The sequence below is a fragment of the Cheilinus undulatus genome, linkage group 16 (genome assembly GCF_018320785.1).
Source record: "Cheilinus undulatus linkage group 16, ASM1832078v1, whole genome shotgun sequence".
NCBI classification, from domain to species: domain Eukaryota; kingdom Metazoa; phylum Chordata; class Actinopteri; order Labriformes; family Labridae; genus Cheilinus; species Cheilinus undulatus.
This window is the reverse complement of record NC_054880.1, coordinates 18,773,258-18,789,995: the sequence shown is the minus strand read 5'-3', so window position 1 is coordinate 18,789,995 and position 16,738 is coordinate 18,773,258. Positions and strand designations below refer to the sequence as shown.

General features: G+C 39.3%; 1 protein-coding gene across 3 annotated transcripts in view; it reads left to right on the top strand.

The window, feature by feature from the left end:
• Positions 1-16,738, top strand: part of rprd2a (regulation of nuclear pre-mRNA domain containing 2a) — a 34,363-nt gene that overhangs the window by 15,922 nt on the left and 1,703 nt on the right. The window contains exons 2-10 of one of the 3 annotated variants that reach the window (XR_005993093.1): positions 86-215; positions 405-556; positions 2,807-2,859; positions 3,046-3,172; positions 3,287-3,462; positions 5,458-5,800; positions 9,314-9,514; positions 10,735-10,899; positions 12,096-14,072. Coding sequence is in view for 1 of the 3 variants with exons in the window: in XM_041809323.1 (XP_041665257.1) it covers positions 86-215; positions 405-556; positions 2,807-2,859; positions 3,046-3,172; positions 3,287-3,462; positions 5,458-5,800; positions 9,314-9,514; positions 10,735-10,899; positions 12,096-13,777 (3,029 nt within the window). In the remaining 2 variants the exon portion in view is untranslated. Of the gene's footprint in view, positions 1-85; positions 216-404; positions 640-2,806; positions 2,860-3,045; positions 3,173-3,286; positions 3,463-5,457; positions 5,801-9,313; positions 9,515-10,734; positions 10,900-12,095; positions 14,691-16,738 lie in introns of those variants that run through there. The other 2 variants (XM_041809323.1, XR_005993094.1) reach the window with 2 other exon arrangements.

Below are 16,738 nucleotides of genomic sequence, written 5' to 3'. Positions count from 1 at the left end.
AAATATGACCACTGAAGTATGAGTATCAGTCACTTTCTTTCTTTTGCACTGAACCCTCTCTATTATTTTTTTTCTCCTCCTACAGCTGAATCCTCACACAGACTCAATCTTATTTATCTCGCCAACGATGTCATCCAGAACTGTAAAAGGAAAAATGCCATTGTCTATCGCACTGCTTTTGCTGAGGTGCTGCGAGATGCCTTCTCGCTTATCAAGTAAGTAGTTTGATAGGATTTTTTTTATTTTGATCAGCAATAAAGTTTGTCATTTTCCTCTCCCCCCTTCTTTCATTTGTCCCCACTCCCTCTTGATAAAAGAAATTCCTGGCACACATAAATAAACAAATGTCATTACAACCTAAAACATAAATAACTGCTGTCTGTTATTGTGTCTCCTCCCTGCAGCTATGAAGGTGACCCAGCGATAATTAAATCAGTGGAGAGGATACTGTCCATCTGGGAGGAGAGGGAGGTGTATTCAGGGACACTCATCACTGAGCTAAGGAGCAGCTTAGTCAAAGAGGAGTCTCCTCCTGAGACGCCTGTGGAGCAGAAAAGTAAGTGTGGAGGCTAATTTCATTTCTTACTTTCTTTCAGACATTTTTATGAGCACAGCGACAGGTTCAATGTCACTCCAGAGGTGAGCAGACTTTGTTTGGTATGTAAGCAAGGTCAAATTGAATGAGTGGGCTTTTTTTCCTGCCCTGAGGACTTTAATTTTTTAGTAAAATGACCTCCATTTTTGTTGATTTATTGGGGCTTGATAAGAATGCAAAAGTGAGAGTGCTGTTTTAAGTGGCTTTTTGCTTTTCTTTGTTCAACTTGGAAGGGAAAGCAGACCTTTAGTAACCTTACAAAGCTGATGGATTGGCCAGATTTCATATCTTTCATCAGGCAGATCCATCTCACAAAGCTTCAGGCTGAACCATTTGTTCCAGGTCTGAGTATGGATGTACCAAACAGCATCATCTGAGGAGAACAAGGCAGTGGCTACAATTAGGAGTTGGTTTCACTGCAGGCCAGTAAACAATGATGATCAGTGAACAGATTAGCTGGAATGAAGCTATAGTGGTAGTTTTATCAGAACTGGACAACATTTCTATAAAGAAGAGTAAAGACTGCTCTGAAAGAGTTTCTTGGCAGAAAGAGTTCAAAGAACCAACTGCCTCCACTGATAGTGAACAGTGATTATGGCTGCCTGTTGGGCTCATGTTATGTAGTTTACATCCCAGGTCTGTGCATGCCTGCAGCGTCATGTTTTGTTTTTCTGATTGACCTGTAATTGATGTGACAGACAATGTTCGTCCAATCCTCTTTGTTTTTGGACAGGTTCTGGACATCTCAAAAAGAGACTATGGGGTATTGCCCAGATGGATGTAATATATATCATGCAGTGGATATGTGAAAGAGTCTATCTGGCATGTCAGGTTTAATGTTATATATAGGACCAAGCTGTGAAATCATTAGAGCCTGACCAGTACAGGAGTTTTGAGACTGACGGCACACTCACACTCGTCCCATTTGCCCCACACTGCAATGGAACACACCTGTCCTCCCTCTCCAGTCCCCTGCTTGCCGGCATTCCCATTGCTCCAAGCTTAACCGGGCCTGAGCACGGATCCATCATCAGGATGTAACGTGACAAACAGTTTCACTGCATCAGGGAAGTGGAGAAATAAACAGACAACATGACAATAACTTTACTGACTTTGTTGTATATTTTGTCATTTGGTCAGACAGGGCTCTTTAACACTGCACTAAATTATGAAATAATTGATCCTGTTGATTAAACATCAGGAATGTGTGCTTGTCTGCATGCATGAGCAATCATGCTGTAGCAAAGCACACCTCTTCAATTCATGCCAGGGATACAGAAGCGTGCCATGCTTGAACATGGTATGGAGCATTTATGTTTATCAAACAAACTGGACTTGGGGGATCAAGTGTGCTATGACACAGCACTCTACCTCGTGTGAGTTCACTCTGATATCTTTACTGAAGGTAGTGGCCTTATGGTTGCCAGTAGGTCCTATTTCTGAGCCCGTTATATAACTGAATCTTATCAAGCTGTCATGAAGGGACATTGCATGAGAATGACTATGTACAATTACTGAGGTAGCTGCTTTTTTGACCAAATAGCGCCACATCATTTTTGTAAATTTCTATCCAGTTTTGTACTCTGCTTGACAAACTATGATACTGTTTCCTAATCATAGCATCCACAAACTGTACTGGTATATTTGAGATTGTTTATCATCCATAATACCAGCTGTTGTTATATGTTATATGTCTGTCTCTAAACACAGCATGCAACTTTGTAATGAAATGAAATATTTGGCTGTATAGTTTGTATAATTGACTGTAAGTCTTGTTAACCCTCAACTGGTTGGTCAGGACCGAAGAAGGGGTTAAAAAGGCATTTTCAATAGGTTGTGGCTGTGTGCCAGAAAAAAACTTGAGTAAAAGAGTCCATGATATGCTTTTAATTTGAAGGATATGTCTCAATTTCTTTGTTCCCTCATATTTTAGTTCCATTTCAAATGCAAATTGCATCATTTGCAATTAAAACATTTGCATATGGATGAAAATTTGAAGAAATGAGGGTCAAGATTTATCATTTATCATTACCTGATGCTATACCAGTTGAGAACCACTGTTGTAAACCCGTACTGGTTGGTCATTCTAAGTGCATTAAAGAACAATTAAAAACACTAACATTTCAAAAATCAAGGTTTTATTGTTAGTTCTATTAGTTCTGTGTAATGATAAAAAAAAGTGTTTAATCTCTTATTGGTATTTATTTGCAGCTCCTGTCGAGTCTAAAGCAGATCTAAGGTCAAGGATTGTTGCTGAATTTGTGGTAAGAAAAACATTCATAGTCTGAAGCTGGACTTAATCTCAGCAAACTTCAGCTTTATTTGACCAAATTTGCTAATTACTATATTCAGACCTTTTATCTGTTTGTTTGATATTTAACCTTTTTTTTTTTGTTGGTGCGTTATTATTATTTGTGTCATGCTGTGGCTGACTGCTCCCTCTGCTTTAGCCACAGACTCTCGTAGACCAGCTGTCCAAGCACAAGAGATCTATGGAGGATGTGGACCTGAGAGAGAAACAGCTGGCAGCTATGAGGGTTGACATCTGCAGTACTGAGGCCCTCAGAAAACTCAAAGGTGCCTTCTGAAGTCACTTCAGCACACTCATCTTCTTGGCGTCTGCATCAGCATTGTGCTTTCTCTCTCTTACGTCGCCTCTAAAGTCAACCTTTCATGTTGTTTTTCTTGCAGACAAAGCCGGAGGAAAAAAGTTCTCCAAAGACTTTGAGGAGGGAAGTGCACAGCTGCAGGAGTTTGTAAAGTTCCTGGAGAAAGAGGGTAAAAAAGGTCCTCCTCTTATGGAAGCTCTCACCAACGCAGATATCTTCTATGAGATGCAGTACAAGGAGGTCAAGATTGTTGCTAATGTAAGTCAACTTCATTGTGGTGGTTTTGTTGGATTTGTGTAGATTTTTGGCTGTATGAAATCAAATAAATCAAATCAAATCTTAATACTGTGAATTCTGGATGCACCTTCCAGTGCTTTCTGTCAAACTAGTGTTTTCTTGGTAACGAGACACCAATCCTGATTATTAGAGCGATTCAGTGATTGAAAAATGTATCAATGTCATCTGTTACACTTCAGCCCGGATGATGTGATAATTCCTATGCCCTCTAATATTGAGAAATGGCCTAAGATGATATACAAATTGATATTTAGCTAACTTTATTTGCGCTGTATCAGTATTTGACAAGTAATAAAGACGATCAAGGTTTGTTAAAAGATGGGGGATGGGACCTTTGATATTTTAAGGCAGGTGTAGAGTCCAGTCAGAGCCTTTCTGACTGACATTTCTCTCCCTTAAGGTCTTTGCACACTGGGTCCGTTATTTTCAGATGCATTTTTTCAGATTTGTAATCTGGAAAAACGTCACGTATTCGAACCTTGCCCACTAAGTCCAGTGTGTTTTTATTTGCCTTCACTGCAGAAATTTGTAGAATTGTTTCATACTGCAAGCCTGTTGCTGTCACTCCTTTCAAATCCTGCTGGAAAAAAAAAATACTGACGGATGAAAATTTTGGTGTCAGTTTAAATTAAAACAACATGAGCTTGATTTCTTCTTTTAATGTGTGAAAAATTTGGACCAAAAAATAGACTGTGCAAATGCCTTTGGTTTGTGAATGTTCTGAATTTCTTTTTATTCCACAAACTAGTCTCTTTTTAAAATGTGTATTAATGCTATCTATGATTCATGTGGGTACTTCTCAGGTCAGAAAATCTGAAATTCTGTTTAGGTTGTTTGCAGTCGAAGTGCCATTAGTAAGGGATGGGAAAGGAGGAAAGTAAATACACATAAGCCCTAAATGGGCCTGTTCGCTGCAATTGTCATCAGAAAATTTCTACATACTTTGAGTATTATCTCAGCACTTCACAAAAAGTGATTTTTGACACAGATTTACCTAGTATCGAGGTGATCAATATCATGGATTACTCCTGCAGACCTCCTAGTGTCTAGCATCACCTAGTCAGATGAAGAGAGACAAGAGTTGGGGAATCTTGTACTGAGCTAAGAGGCTAGTTGCACCTCTGTAACATATAAAAATCCTCTTTTGTCATATACATGCTTTCAGTGGAAACTGTGACATAATATTGACTGAATAAGCCTTGTGGGGTAAGCAACCGAGTAACGATGTGCTGTTCACAAACAAGCCTTCTCTACAAAACGGGTCTTTAATGTGAACTATAGTAGCTGGCTCTCGTTTGAGTACCAGTTTCCTTTCCTTCATTTTTGTTATTTTTTATCTACATTTAAAAGCCAAACTTGTACCAAATGAAGAGCTGTTTGGGAGCCAAACAACCAGCTCTAGACCTGAGCCAAAAGGTCTGCATCTCATTAGAGAGACTTATTTCCGGTCACAGTGAGCAAGGCTAGGTGGACATCAGCTGTGGAAACACGGGCAAAATCAGAGCTGAATGTGCTAAACTGTGACAACTGTACTGATCCAACCTGGACTGCTTTGTGAAAACGGGCCATACATGAGTAGGGTGTGACACTGTGCTTCCAGGTTTTAGAGGCAGGCTTTTAATCCATGCCTGCTGCTGTTCCACCGACATTGCTTTGTGACCTTTCAAATTTTTTTTCCTCAATATGTCCCATCTGTTTAGGACACAAAAGCAGCTGAAGAGTGTTTTAATTGTCATGAACAGCACAAAAATGTTATTTTGGTAGCATTTCTAGCGACCCCTACTGATGTTTTACTGTGTATCAGCACTAGTCCCTCCTGTCCAGTCAGAATACCCCATAATTTATGTTTAATTCTGTTGTAGTTTATACTTTTCAATTAAGAACCAACTTTGGTTCAATCTTATGCCAGGTGTTTAATCTTTATTTTCTCATACTCTTATCACCTCTACTCTAAAGGCCTACCAGACATTCGCTAACAGGGTGTCCCACCTGAAGCGCAAGCTAGATGCCTTGAAGGCCACCTTACCTGACCTGGACGAGTCACCCATCCCCTCCCCCTCTGCAGATGCCCCGTCTCCAACAGGCTCTGAGTCCCCCTTTCGTGGCTTGGAATTGGCTCAGCCCGACCCAGATCTCGACGGCTCCGCTATGGACGACGAGGCAGAGCCACCAGCTCCGAGCCCCCTATCCTCACCTGGAGCATCCCCCAGACAGACAGAGACTCTCGGGGAGAACGACAAACTGGAAGTGGAGGATATGGAGCTCTCAGAGGAAGAAATGGAGAGTGGAGGGATTATAGGTGAGGAAGCTGTTTCTGATTAATCCTGCTGATTTTGCTTTCTAGAAGATTTATGCAGAAAATATCTAAAATAATGACACTGAGAGGCAACGCCAGGAAAAGATGAGCAAAGTCAATGAATCATGCCAAATATCCATCCTATCACACCTTTCATTTGACAAACATCCAAACCTATCCAACCATTACATCCAATTTACTTGCTAGCCAATTTCCCTGGAACAATTTCCCTCACCCACTGATTCATCGAGTTAAAATTAGATGGTTTAAAACAGCCAAAAATCTCCCATTTTACTGTTTTTTTTTTATTTTTGATTGGCTAAGACAACATTTGCTTCATTTGTATAATGCAGCTCTTTCATGAGATAAAATAACACCTTATTGCAGACTTTTCATATTAATAGATTTGTTGGATGCAAACATCATTTATATTCAAGAGTACAGGGTTGAAACTGGTTCTTTTATTGCTGTTTTGGACAATTAATATAAAGTAAGGAAAAATTAAAGGAATAGTATTTTTTTTGTAAGTGGGGTTGTATAAGCCACCCATCAATGGTGGCAGTATTACCACAGTAGTCAACATGGCCCATTTACTGAGGTGGACCATCATGAAAGCGAGGCAGAACACAGCCACAAAGGGTACAGGGCCAATTGTACTATGTAAACTGGCCACTTTTTTCCCCCAAAATGCCTGACTTTAATTCTAATGGCGATGCAAGTTTACAGTATATTTTGAAGTGTTAAAGTAATTTGTTGTGCCATCACAGACCCACTTAGTATGACACTGTTTAGGAGACATAGCACATACATGTTGTTTCATTTTGGGCCTGTACAATACGAAGCAGGATTTTTAGGTCAGCAAGATAACTTCAGGGTTAACTCTGGTTTTCAGTACAACAAAGGTGGCTATCCAAATCTTCGTCAAGGCAACTGGACTTGATTGAGGCTCTTGAAAACATTTCGCTTTCTTCCAAAAGACTACTTCAGTTCTAATGAGACTGGGACCAAAGTTTGGACTTGTAGCGTCTGTGGACCATCCACATGCTAATGATCTAAGTGATCACTTGAGAGTTGTTAGCAGAGGCTATAAATCCCAACTTTGGCCCCAGTCACATTAGAACTGAAGAAGCCTTTTGGAGGAGAGGCAAAACAAGAACCTCAATCAAGTCCAGTTGCCCCCTTGACGAAGATTTGGATAACCATGACCTGGACGAATGAGAACCTTCATACAAAGGTGTCTCACTTTATACCAGGGCCGAACATCATGGTTACTAATGCTGAACATCGAGCTTTGGATATTTAGTTTTTAAAAGAGCTGTAAAATAAATGATTGTAAAAGATGAGCTAGTTGTAATGCTTTACATCTTTCCTATTACATCAAATAAAAAGGAACTGAAACCTTCTTCATGCAGGCAAAAGATACAATTGAAGCCTTCTTTGCTGTGTAATTTTCATTTTCATTTTATAAAGCTTCATACTTTATACCACCAGAACTGTAGGACTGAAACATTATTTCTCAATCCGTCAAATATTTTAGATATAAGCATATATTTCTTTTAAGGGAAGAAAAGAACTTGTATACTCAGATATATTTTCTCCTAGTGATAATTAGGTGCACATGCATGCCCAAAAAATGATTTCGGAGCAGGTTTTCCTGCATTTGTGGCCACAGCTGTTTGATTTTGGTCTCATTAATGTAACTTCATATTCTTTTCAAAATTGTGCTTAGACTGTGAAATGTATCTGCTTCTTACTGTGCAGGATTAGGCAATTCCTGCTAACAATGCACTCATATACGCTCAGTTGTGCGTTTAGCTTTGCAAGAGCTCTTCTGTCTGGTTTATTGAAGCCAGATACCAAAAGATACTCAAAGTTAAGCCAATGTCAATGAGGTCAGGCATTTTAAGGTTTCTCTCATCTACTCCCAACTTGGTCCTTATTAACACAATGTTTAAAACTTCAAATGCATTTATAAAAACATTTTCTGCTGTTGTTGCACAAGAACTGCATCCCATATTTACATGAAACAAAACTAAAAGCCAACTCACGAAAGAAGCCAACCCCTGAAAGTCACAAATGCCACAACGCAACACAGTTTTACAGGACTGGAGGGTATTTCTTCTTTGGTTAATACACGTCCTATGAAAAAGTATCATACTAAATCCCACATTAAAAACGGCCAGCTATTTATTAGACAAAATAATAATCAAATTCACTGATTATTCATGTTTAATTAATCACATGCTTTATCAACAACTAGTAGGAGTTTACAATTAATTGCAATTTCATTTTTATTGTATTAGTTATTAAAGATATATGTTAAAAAATACATACTGGCTTATCATATGTGCATTTACCTTTTTGGATATAGGCCTTGTTACTGTAGCCATTGTATTGTTCTGTTTTGAAACTGAATTAAAGCAAATTTGCACTCTTTATATTACGTTTTTATCACACTTCATATAGTTATCAAAATCAAGATTAACTTAAATTAAATAACTCAAATTAAAATGTAAACATTATTTGAGTTAACTGAAACTAAGTGAGAAAGAAGCTTTTCCAAATAAATAAATAAATAACCTAACTAATATAAAATAAAATTAGGGACCAAATTTCCTTAGTTTTAGTCTTTGACACGAGCATACTCACAAACATGTACACCAAAAGCCTGAAGAGTGTAAAATGGCCATATCTGATTGTAAAAGACCCCACTGAGTGGTTAATTATAGATCTTGAGTTGCATTTAAATATCAAATTTCAATTAAAAAAATATATTAAAATGAAGAGTAGCCTGTTTGAATGTGTTTTTTTAATTTGACATTTACTTTTTTTGATCCATTTCAGTCCCCCCGACAAGTATCCCATATTACTGAAAAATCTAAAATTAACATTAAAAATCATAAAAGTTAAACTAAATCAAAGCATTTTTGCAAAATACAACTAAACTTAACTAACAAACCAGCAGTACAAAATAACTGAAAATGGAATTAAATTTAATACAAAAAGTAAAAACTAAATCAAAATGAAAAATTATGAAAAAATCAAAAAGTACTATGACATTGCTCACAATAATGAATAATATTATTGCACAATGACTTTATTTCTAATAACATTCAGGCCTAAAATTATGCATAATATCACATAGCCACTAGTAAACAGTCAGTATAAATTATCATTTGAAGAAAATCTTTATTTAGACCTGTTTGTTAATGTTGTAGAGAAAAATACTGCATCTTAAATGTCAGTTTTTTTTACACCAGTGACCTGCATAATTCTGTTTCTCACAGAAAGCTTGATCAACTGTGCCACTGAGTTTGGCAGCATATCCCCTTTCATTAATTTATTGGCAGGTACTTCTATGCTCCCATAAATAATCTGCTTGTATAAAAACAATGACAAAATTAATGCTGCTTCCTAATATCCAATATGAAATAACCACATTTGTCTAGTTTCATTACATAAAGTGCTTTACTTAATGCACCAAACTGTCTCTATTTGTGATATTTTTCTCCTTAGTTGAGGAACAGATTGAACCTCCCTCCCATCCAGAGGTGTTCTCTCAGGCCCCTGTGAAAACGGAGCCATCAGTGGTAATAGAGCAGCCTGTCTCCCAGGTCACGCCTCCTGTAGCCGCTCCCACACCGTCTTTGGAAGGTGTTGACCTTGGAAAAATTGGCTCCATCCTCAACAGTTTAAGTTCTGTCATAAAGAACTCAGGTGAGTGCTTGTTGATGTTTTAGATCTCAGAAAACTCTGAATGACTCAATGTTACCTTTGTAACTGCACCTGCATAACTTAGACCTTCATCATACAAACCCCATTTCCAAAGAATGTGAATTAAAAACAGAATCCAGTGATATGCAAACCTGTACACAGTTTGATAAAGCATAAAGACAAGATAATTAATGTGTAAAATGATAAACTTTAATTTTTCTATGTGCATTCTGGACCTGATACAACCAGATTGTCATCAATGCAACGTTCAAAGCAATAGTGTTGGGGTGTATCAGAGCCTGTGGCATGGGTAACTTGCATATCTGTGACAGCATAATTAATACTGAGAGGTACTTGCAGGTTTTGGTGCAATGTATGCTTCCATCAAGATGATGTCTTTTCAGGGAAGCCCCTGCTAATCTCAGCAAGACAATGGCAAGCTACATACTGTATGCGTTACAACAGCATGGCTTCACAGTAAAAGACTGCAGCTATTAGAATGACCTGCATGCACTCCAGACCAAGGTTATTATAGTAGACTAACACTAACTAAATAACTTGTTAACTGAAACTAAATAAAAACTAAGCTTCACCAAAAACACAAAAAGTAACTAAAACTGTATAGTGTGCTTACAAAAACTGACTAAAATAAAATAAAAATAGTGACAAAATATCCTTAGTTTTAGTCGTTGACACAACCAAACTGACTGGCACCTACACCCAAGTCTGGGGATGTATAATTGCCTGAATTGATTGGTTAAGACTTCACACAGTGGTAGTTTTATATCTGGAGTTGTATTCAAACATCTGCAGCATCCAGCAACTTAGGATAAACATCAAGCAAGAGTGGGGAAAAAAAAATCACACTTTCAGTACTTCAACAGTTGAAGTTTTCAGTTCCCAGGGACTTATAGAGTGTTGTTAGAGGAAAAGGAGATGTAACACAGCTAACATGTCATTTGAATATATTACAGGCGTCCAATTTAGAATGCATTTAAAGTGTATCAGTTTAAATCTGAAATATCTTGTGTGTCTTGTTGTGTTGTGTTTAGTTGAATACAGGTTAAAGAAGATTTGCAAGTCACTGTATTCTATTTAATTCACATTTACACAACATCCCAACTTTTTTGGATTGTACATGTAGTTGAAATCCCAGCATCTTCCTGTAATAGTTCTGTGTTTTTGTTAGGATTAGGCATTGAGTGTTCTTGTTTGTCTCACAGGACCATTAGTGGAGAGTCCTCCTGCAGCTTTGAAGAGCACACCTGCTGCCTCCTCAGCTCCTCAGGAAGCCAGTTCACTCGTAAACCTCCTCTCTAAGGTGGACGTTAGCCCTGCTGATCTCCTTGGTGCTCTCTCTAAAGTGCATGGCAAAGGCAACCTTGAGGGTGAGAATCGAGAATCCGTGCTTATTTTTTAAACGTTATCTAAAGCTCCTGGGAGGATTTTTTTTAACTGGTTATAAAACAAAATGAAATTTAAACTTGTACTCATTAGTCTAGCTGACCATTTAAAGCTAACCAGACCAAACTTGACAAGACTGTTTATTCCTATGCTGAAGTTTTTAATGCCTGAGAATGCTGATGCAGGGTAGATGTCAGACAAAGTGAGTTGCATTACACTGCCACATCAGGAAGTTTTTTTAAAACTTGTACTTAATTTCCTTTTTTATGATTTAAAACCAATATATATTATAATAGTTCATTTCAGCGGGGTTAAATACTGTAGCTTTAATTGAACTTTTTTTCTTTGGGAGTTTGAGTGGTGTCTGCGGTCCATTTCCCCTATGTCTTTGTATCTTTCTTTTTGAAAGTGAGTTGATTACACACATTGAAATTTTTTTCAAAGCTTTTATTTTTAAGGTGAGACACCTCACATATGACAACACATAATGACAGGATTAATCGTGTGGCCAAAGCAGACTGGCATGAGGCCCCCATAAATTCCATGACCCCAAAATCAGTTTTGGTCCAGCTCCCTCCCATGTTAATGATTGAGGCATATTTTAAATCATACACTCTATTAAAACTCATGTTTTTGCAACAAATCAACACTTTGGTCCTTTATCTGGTATCCATCTAACTGTATATACTATGCTTACCTTTGTTGCCATTGCTGTGTTTGTTGTGCTTCCCCCTTTGATCAGCTTTCTTCATGACTGGCTAATGCTCCGCTTCATGTAAGAATATTTAAAGTGCTGGGGGAGTCTGATCCAAAATGGGTACAGTTTTCTTGTAGTGGGCACACTGCTTGAGTCTTTCTATTTCATAGATCACCTATTGTTTCCAGTCAGAGTCTTGGGGACAGAGGATCCTGTTTGCACTGTTTCTGTGACTGCTTTCCTGACTGCTGCCAGCAAAATGTTATCAAATGTTGGCTTTCGCCTTGAACATTTTCAAGTTGGCACTCATTGCCCAACATCACTTTGAGCTCTATCCATACATAAGCTCAGCATTTTATCAATTATTGTTTATTCCCCAAAATGATGATTTGTGAAATCAGCTTTCCAGTACTCTGTAGGTAACTGTCATTCAGATTTTTTTCCCATTTCGCTCTATTGAGTCATGTGTCTTTATTCTTTCAGGAATCACTTCTCTTATGAACAGCCCAGCGGCAAATGTCTCCACAGACTCCTCCAGTACAGGCAAGATTCCTCTCTCCCCCTCTCTCTCATCCACACCTGCATCAGCAGCACCCACTCAGAGCCCGTCTCTCCACTCTGCACCCGTGCCTTCTTCACTCAGCTCCACTGTACAGCAGAGCACAACCTCCCAACCCCTCCCCCCTGAGACTGCAAACCCAGCCTCTGCCCTGGTCCAAGCCCTGCACAGAGACATGGACTTGATCCAAGAGCCAGAACCGTCCTCTTCCTCTCAGAGTTTGGAGTCCAAAATCCACAGTTTCCTTCAGGGGAACTCTGCTTTCAGCGCATTTGACGTCGGGTTTCCTTTACAGTCAGTGCAGGGGGGAGATAACCTTAGCCCAGTACCTGGAACAGATACTCAAGAGGGGACCCCAGTGCGTGACGAGGGCGGAGGCACCCCAACTCAAGACGAAATCATGGATCTAACTGCCCCATTCACTTCTAGCGCTAATCAATCATCATCATCAGGAGGAGAAACTTTTACAACAGCTTCTGTTACATACCAGAGTAGCAGTCAGCAGAACCCTAACCTCCCCCAAAAGCAGACTCACCTGCAGCCCGGTGGAGCTCAGAATGGGCAGGTCTACCAGCCGTATCTTTATGGCAAACAAGAGATGCCAGAGCACGGGATCTCTGCACCTGTTGGACATTACCAGCAGATTTCTGCACAAACAGGAGGCCCAGTGCCTGGAGATAGAGCCCCAGGCAGTGCCAGCAGCACACAGACAGCTGAAGGATTTCAGACAGGGAGTGAGAGGAGCTGGTATGGGGATGTTTACCCCGAGGGGAACTCTAAACAACCCGGGGGCTATGATGTTCCAGTGCCTGGAGAGAACCAGACATCAGGACTTTATCCATACCAAACAGGAGAAAATCAGAAACCTCCAGAGTTCCAACAGGGCTCAGCGACATCCTCTGGTTTCTTCACAACCCCCCTCCCTCCTGTGCCAAAACTCCCACCTCACCCCCGTGGCTTTGACCTCCATCCTCCTGCAACAAACAGCTCAGTGATTCCCCAAGAACGGCAGCCGGTGCTGCGCCCAGACCCAGCAGCAGAGGGACACAGACCCAGAGGGGACAGCATCATTGGTGGTATGGTGGTTCACGACCATCAGCACAAATCCTTGTTTCAACCAAATGATGGGCTATATGACCGAGATCGACCTCACCCTCCCCACACAGATGAACTGCACTACCGCAATGACCCACAGCATCACGGCCCCAATTTCTTTCAAGACCACCACCAAGAGGATCCGTATTACAGACCAGGCAGCCCACCACACCATTACCCCAGAATCAGAGGCCGCCTCACTCCGCCCCTTTCTCCTGCAGAGGACCCTTACTATGACCAAGAATACCAACACCACCGCCCTTCATTTCCTCCGCACTACGCTCCAAGAAGACCGCCACCACCACATCATCCTGATAGCCGTCACCCTGGGATGCGGCCTCAGCATCGGCCTCCCCAGCCTCACCCGAGAGGCCCGCCACGCCCACCTTTCCCTCGATTCCAACGCGGGCCAGAGCCGATGCTAAGAGGCAAACGTCCAGCTCCAAGGGGAGGGGGGAACCCTGGTCCAATGTTCATGCCGAAAAGACCCTTTCCACCACCAAGGTACTAATGGGACATGTAGCTTTGAGCCCTTTAAATCACTGTGGATGTAAAGAAAACGGGGGAGGATCTTTGTGTCCAAGTGATGCCGTGCAAAGAGAAAATATGAGCAAATAAAAGAGGAGAAACAGAGGTGGGCAGCAGAATAAAGGTTAAGACTGCAAAGGTATGAACTCACTAACTACCAGAAGAAAATGGCGGGAAAAGACGATTGTGGAGAAGATGTGGAGATGTAAAAGAGATGGGAGTCTCTGAGAGGGCTGCTGAGCTGAAGAATGAAGACAGAAGATTAAAGAAAATAAGAGGTGGATATATAATTCACTTTTTGTGATATTTGCTCTAGTTTGAAGCAGTGAATTAAATATGTAATTGAGATTCAGTTTGATACAGGTCAGAGTGCATGCATGGTATGCGTGTGCATGCGGTCACAAGCATCGAGTTTGGAGATAGTTATTTTTATGATGAGAGTAAAAGAAGAATGTAGTCAATGCAATGTTTCTGCTGTTATTTAGTTTTCCGTGAGCAGTTTTGACTGCTTCTCTTCCATATCAGCAGCTACTCCTGCTAAAAACATCAGTTTAAGTTTTTCAATTTGACAAGGAAAAAATGGAGTTCATGTTAGAGAATTTATGTTCCAAGGTAGCATATTTTGGGGTAATTAATTTTCATTGTTCCAACTCCGAATGTTATCTATGTGAAGCGATGCTCACTCCATTAGTGCGCAGTATCCCTCGGGCGAAAGTGTTTTTCCGTCTCGTTAAGTTCCTTGAAGCAGAGCCACAGAAGTCTTTTCAAAAGGGGGAGAGAGGTTTGAGAGTTATTTTTTTTCAGCCTCCCAACACCAACGAAGAAGAAGTGCATTTTTTGGAGGGGGATGAAGAAACTCGTCTTCAGTTTCGTTTTACTTGTACTGTCTAATAAAATCTGAGTTTGAAAATGTGTGTTGTTTTATTCTTTCCTATCATCACATGGGCATCAGCACTACCGCTCCTAACTATAAAACCAGTACTCATCATCTCATATGAGCAGATGCTAACTAAAACATGCAGTTTTCTTAAGAGATTCTCTATTTGCAGTCTTTTAAAGTAAAATCAAACAACTGAATTTATGTTTTAGAGCTGTGTTTTCCTGTTGTGGAAAAAATTAACCCTTTTATTGTGAAAAAAGGAAAAAAAAACACTTTTAGGCTTTCTGCTAAATGTTTTACAGTGACACATTCATTTAGAGAGGTAAAAGTGAAATCAGAAAAACTATTAAACCAAACTTTAAAAAGTGAATTACTAAATAAAATGTAGGTTGTTCCTGGAAAAAATACAGTTTAAAAAATGTGTCAGTACTTCCCAGAAGAGGACACAAAAAATATCTTCTCTTCACAAATGTTTGATAGTTTTAACAAAATATCAAAGACAAAATGAAACGATAAAAAAATGCCATTGCAGGTTTCGCACTTTAACCTGTGTGGACTAAATATAAGTGATATGTCAGTATTTGTTAATTTAGCAATCTAAATATACATCTTCATGGGATCGAAGTTGATAAAGCAAGCCCAAAGGTCTCTTACTTGGTTACATAATTATACAATACAAAGCTGGGCCATTATTTAACCATGTGTGTTTTCCCTTTAAAGGCAACTGTGACTAGCACAGTCTAACTTGAGTCAACAATTTCAATTTTGCAGGGCGTACGTGTCCTAGTGGTTAGGTCATGCCCCATGTATGCAGCTGGCCAGGGTTCAAGTCTGGCCTGTGGCTACTTTCCCACATCTCTCCCCCACTGTCCCATCCCTGTTTTCGACTTTCTCCACTGTCCTCCTCTATCAAATAAAGGCACAAAAAGCCCAAAAATGTATCTTTTAAAGATTTCAAATTTGCCTAGAAGGCTAAAATCAAGTTTACCCTGAGTGGGGTCAGCTTTGCTTAGACCTTTCTTGCACTGAGTCAACAACTGCAACTTTTAGAACCTGTCAAGTTTAATTCAGTAAAGTTGTTCACCTTCAAATGTCTGATAAGTCTGCCAAATGTTTTTATATGAGGCTTTATGGCCTCTAAAATTCTCAAACTCAAATCAACTTAGACATCCGCTTCACTGTTTTGTGCAGTGTTCTTAAGACCTCCCAAGCATGACCCCCCCCCCCCCCAAACACACACACACACAATTTAAAAGCAGAAGCAGTTTGCAACCAAAAAAACTCCACAGGAGTTGTGAGAGTAAGGCTGCAAGACAGATCCCTTATCAGTAAGACTGATCAGGAAATAACAGAGGTATGAAACACCAAATCAAGTAACTTAGTAAAGCAGAGTTATCAAAGAGACTTTGAGACCTGTTTTAATGAAGAACTTTAGTCTGATAAAGATTACAAAAAAGATTAGATGTTCACAACAGAAGCAGATAAAAGGGAATTTGTCAACCCAGTCTTTCTCTTATTGTCAACAGATTTATTTAATAGACACTAAAATTAAACTTCCAGATTTGTTTGATAAGAATTAAGTGAATTGGTGGTTTATAAAAACTATTTTCACTCAAGTATTTAATTGCCTTTTTAACACAGATTGCTTCAGTTGGTAACAAGTAGTTGAAATAGATTTATTCAACTTAAATTAACAAGTTTCAACTCAGGTTAGTGCCATGCAACTTGTTAAATTAAGTTAAAGATAATTCAAATTCTTAGAATCAAATAAAACCATTTTAAAAAGTGGGTTCTCAATTTGATTTTAATGTGTTATATTTAATTTTAATTTTAACCCCACCAAATGTTCAAGGCAAAAATTTAACTCTATTCTTTAAATTTGTCTTTTTGATTCACATTTCCCCTCTTTGCTGTCAATTTAAAACCACAAGACCTCAATTACCTTGACTTAATCATAAATACAGATATATTGTATTGTTGCAACGCTAATAATATAGATGAGCAGGAAAATTTTTAAGCAATGCTTCAGTGTTAGTATTTTGTGCAATGATGCATTGTAGTAGA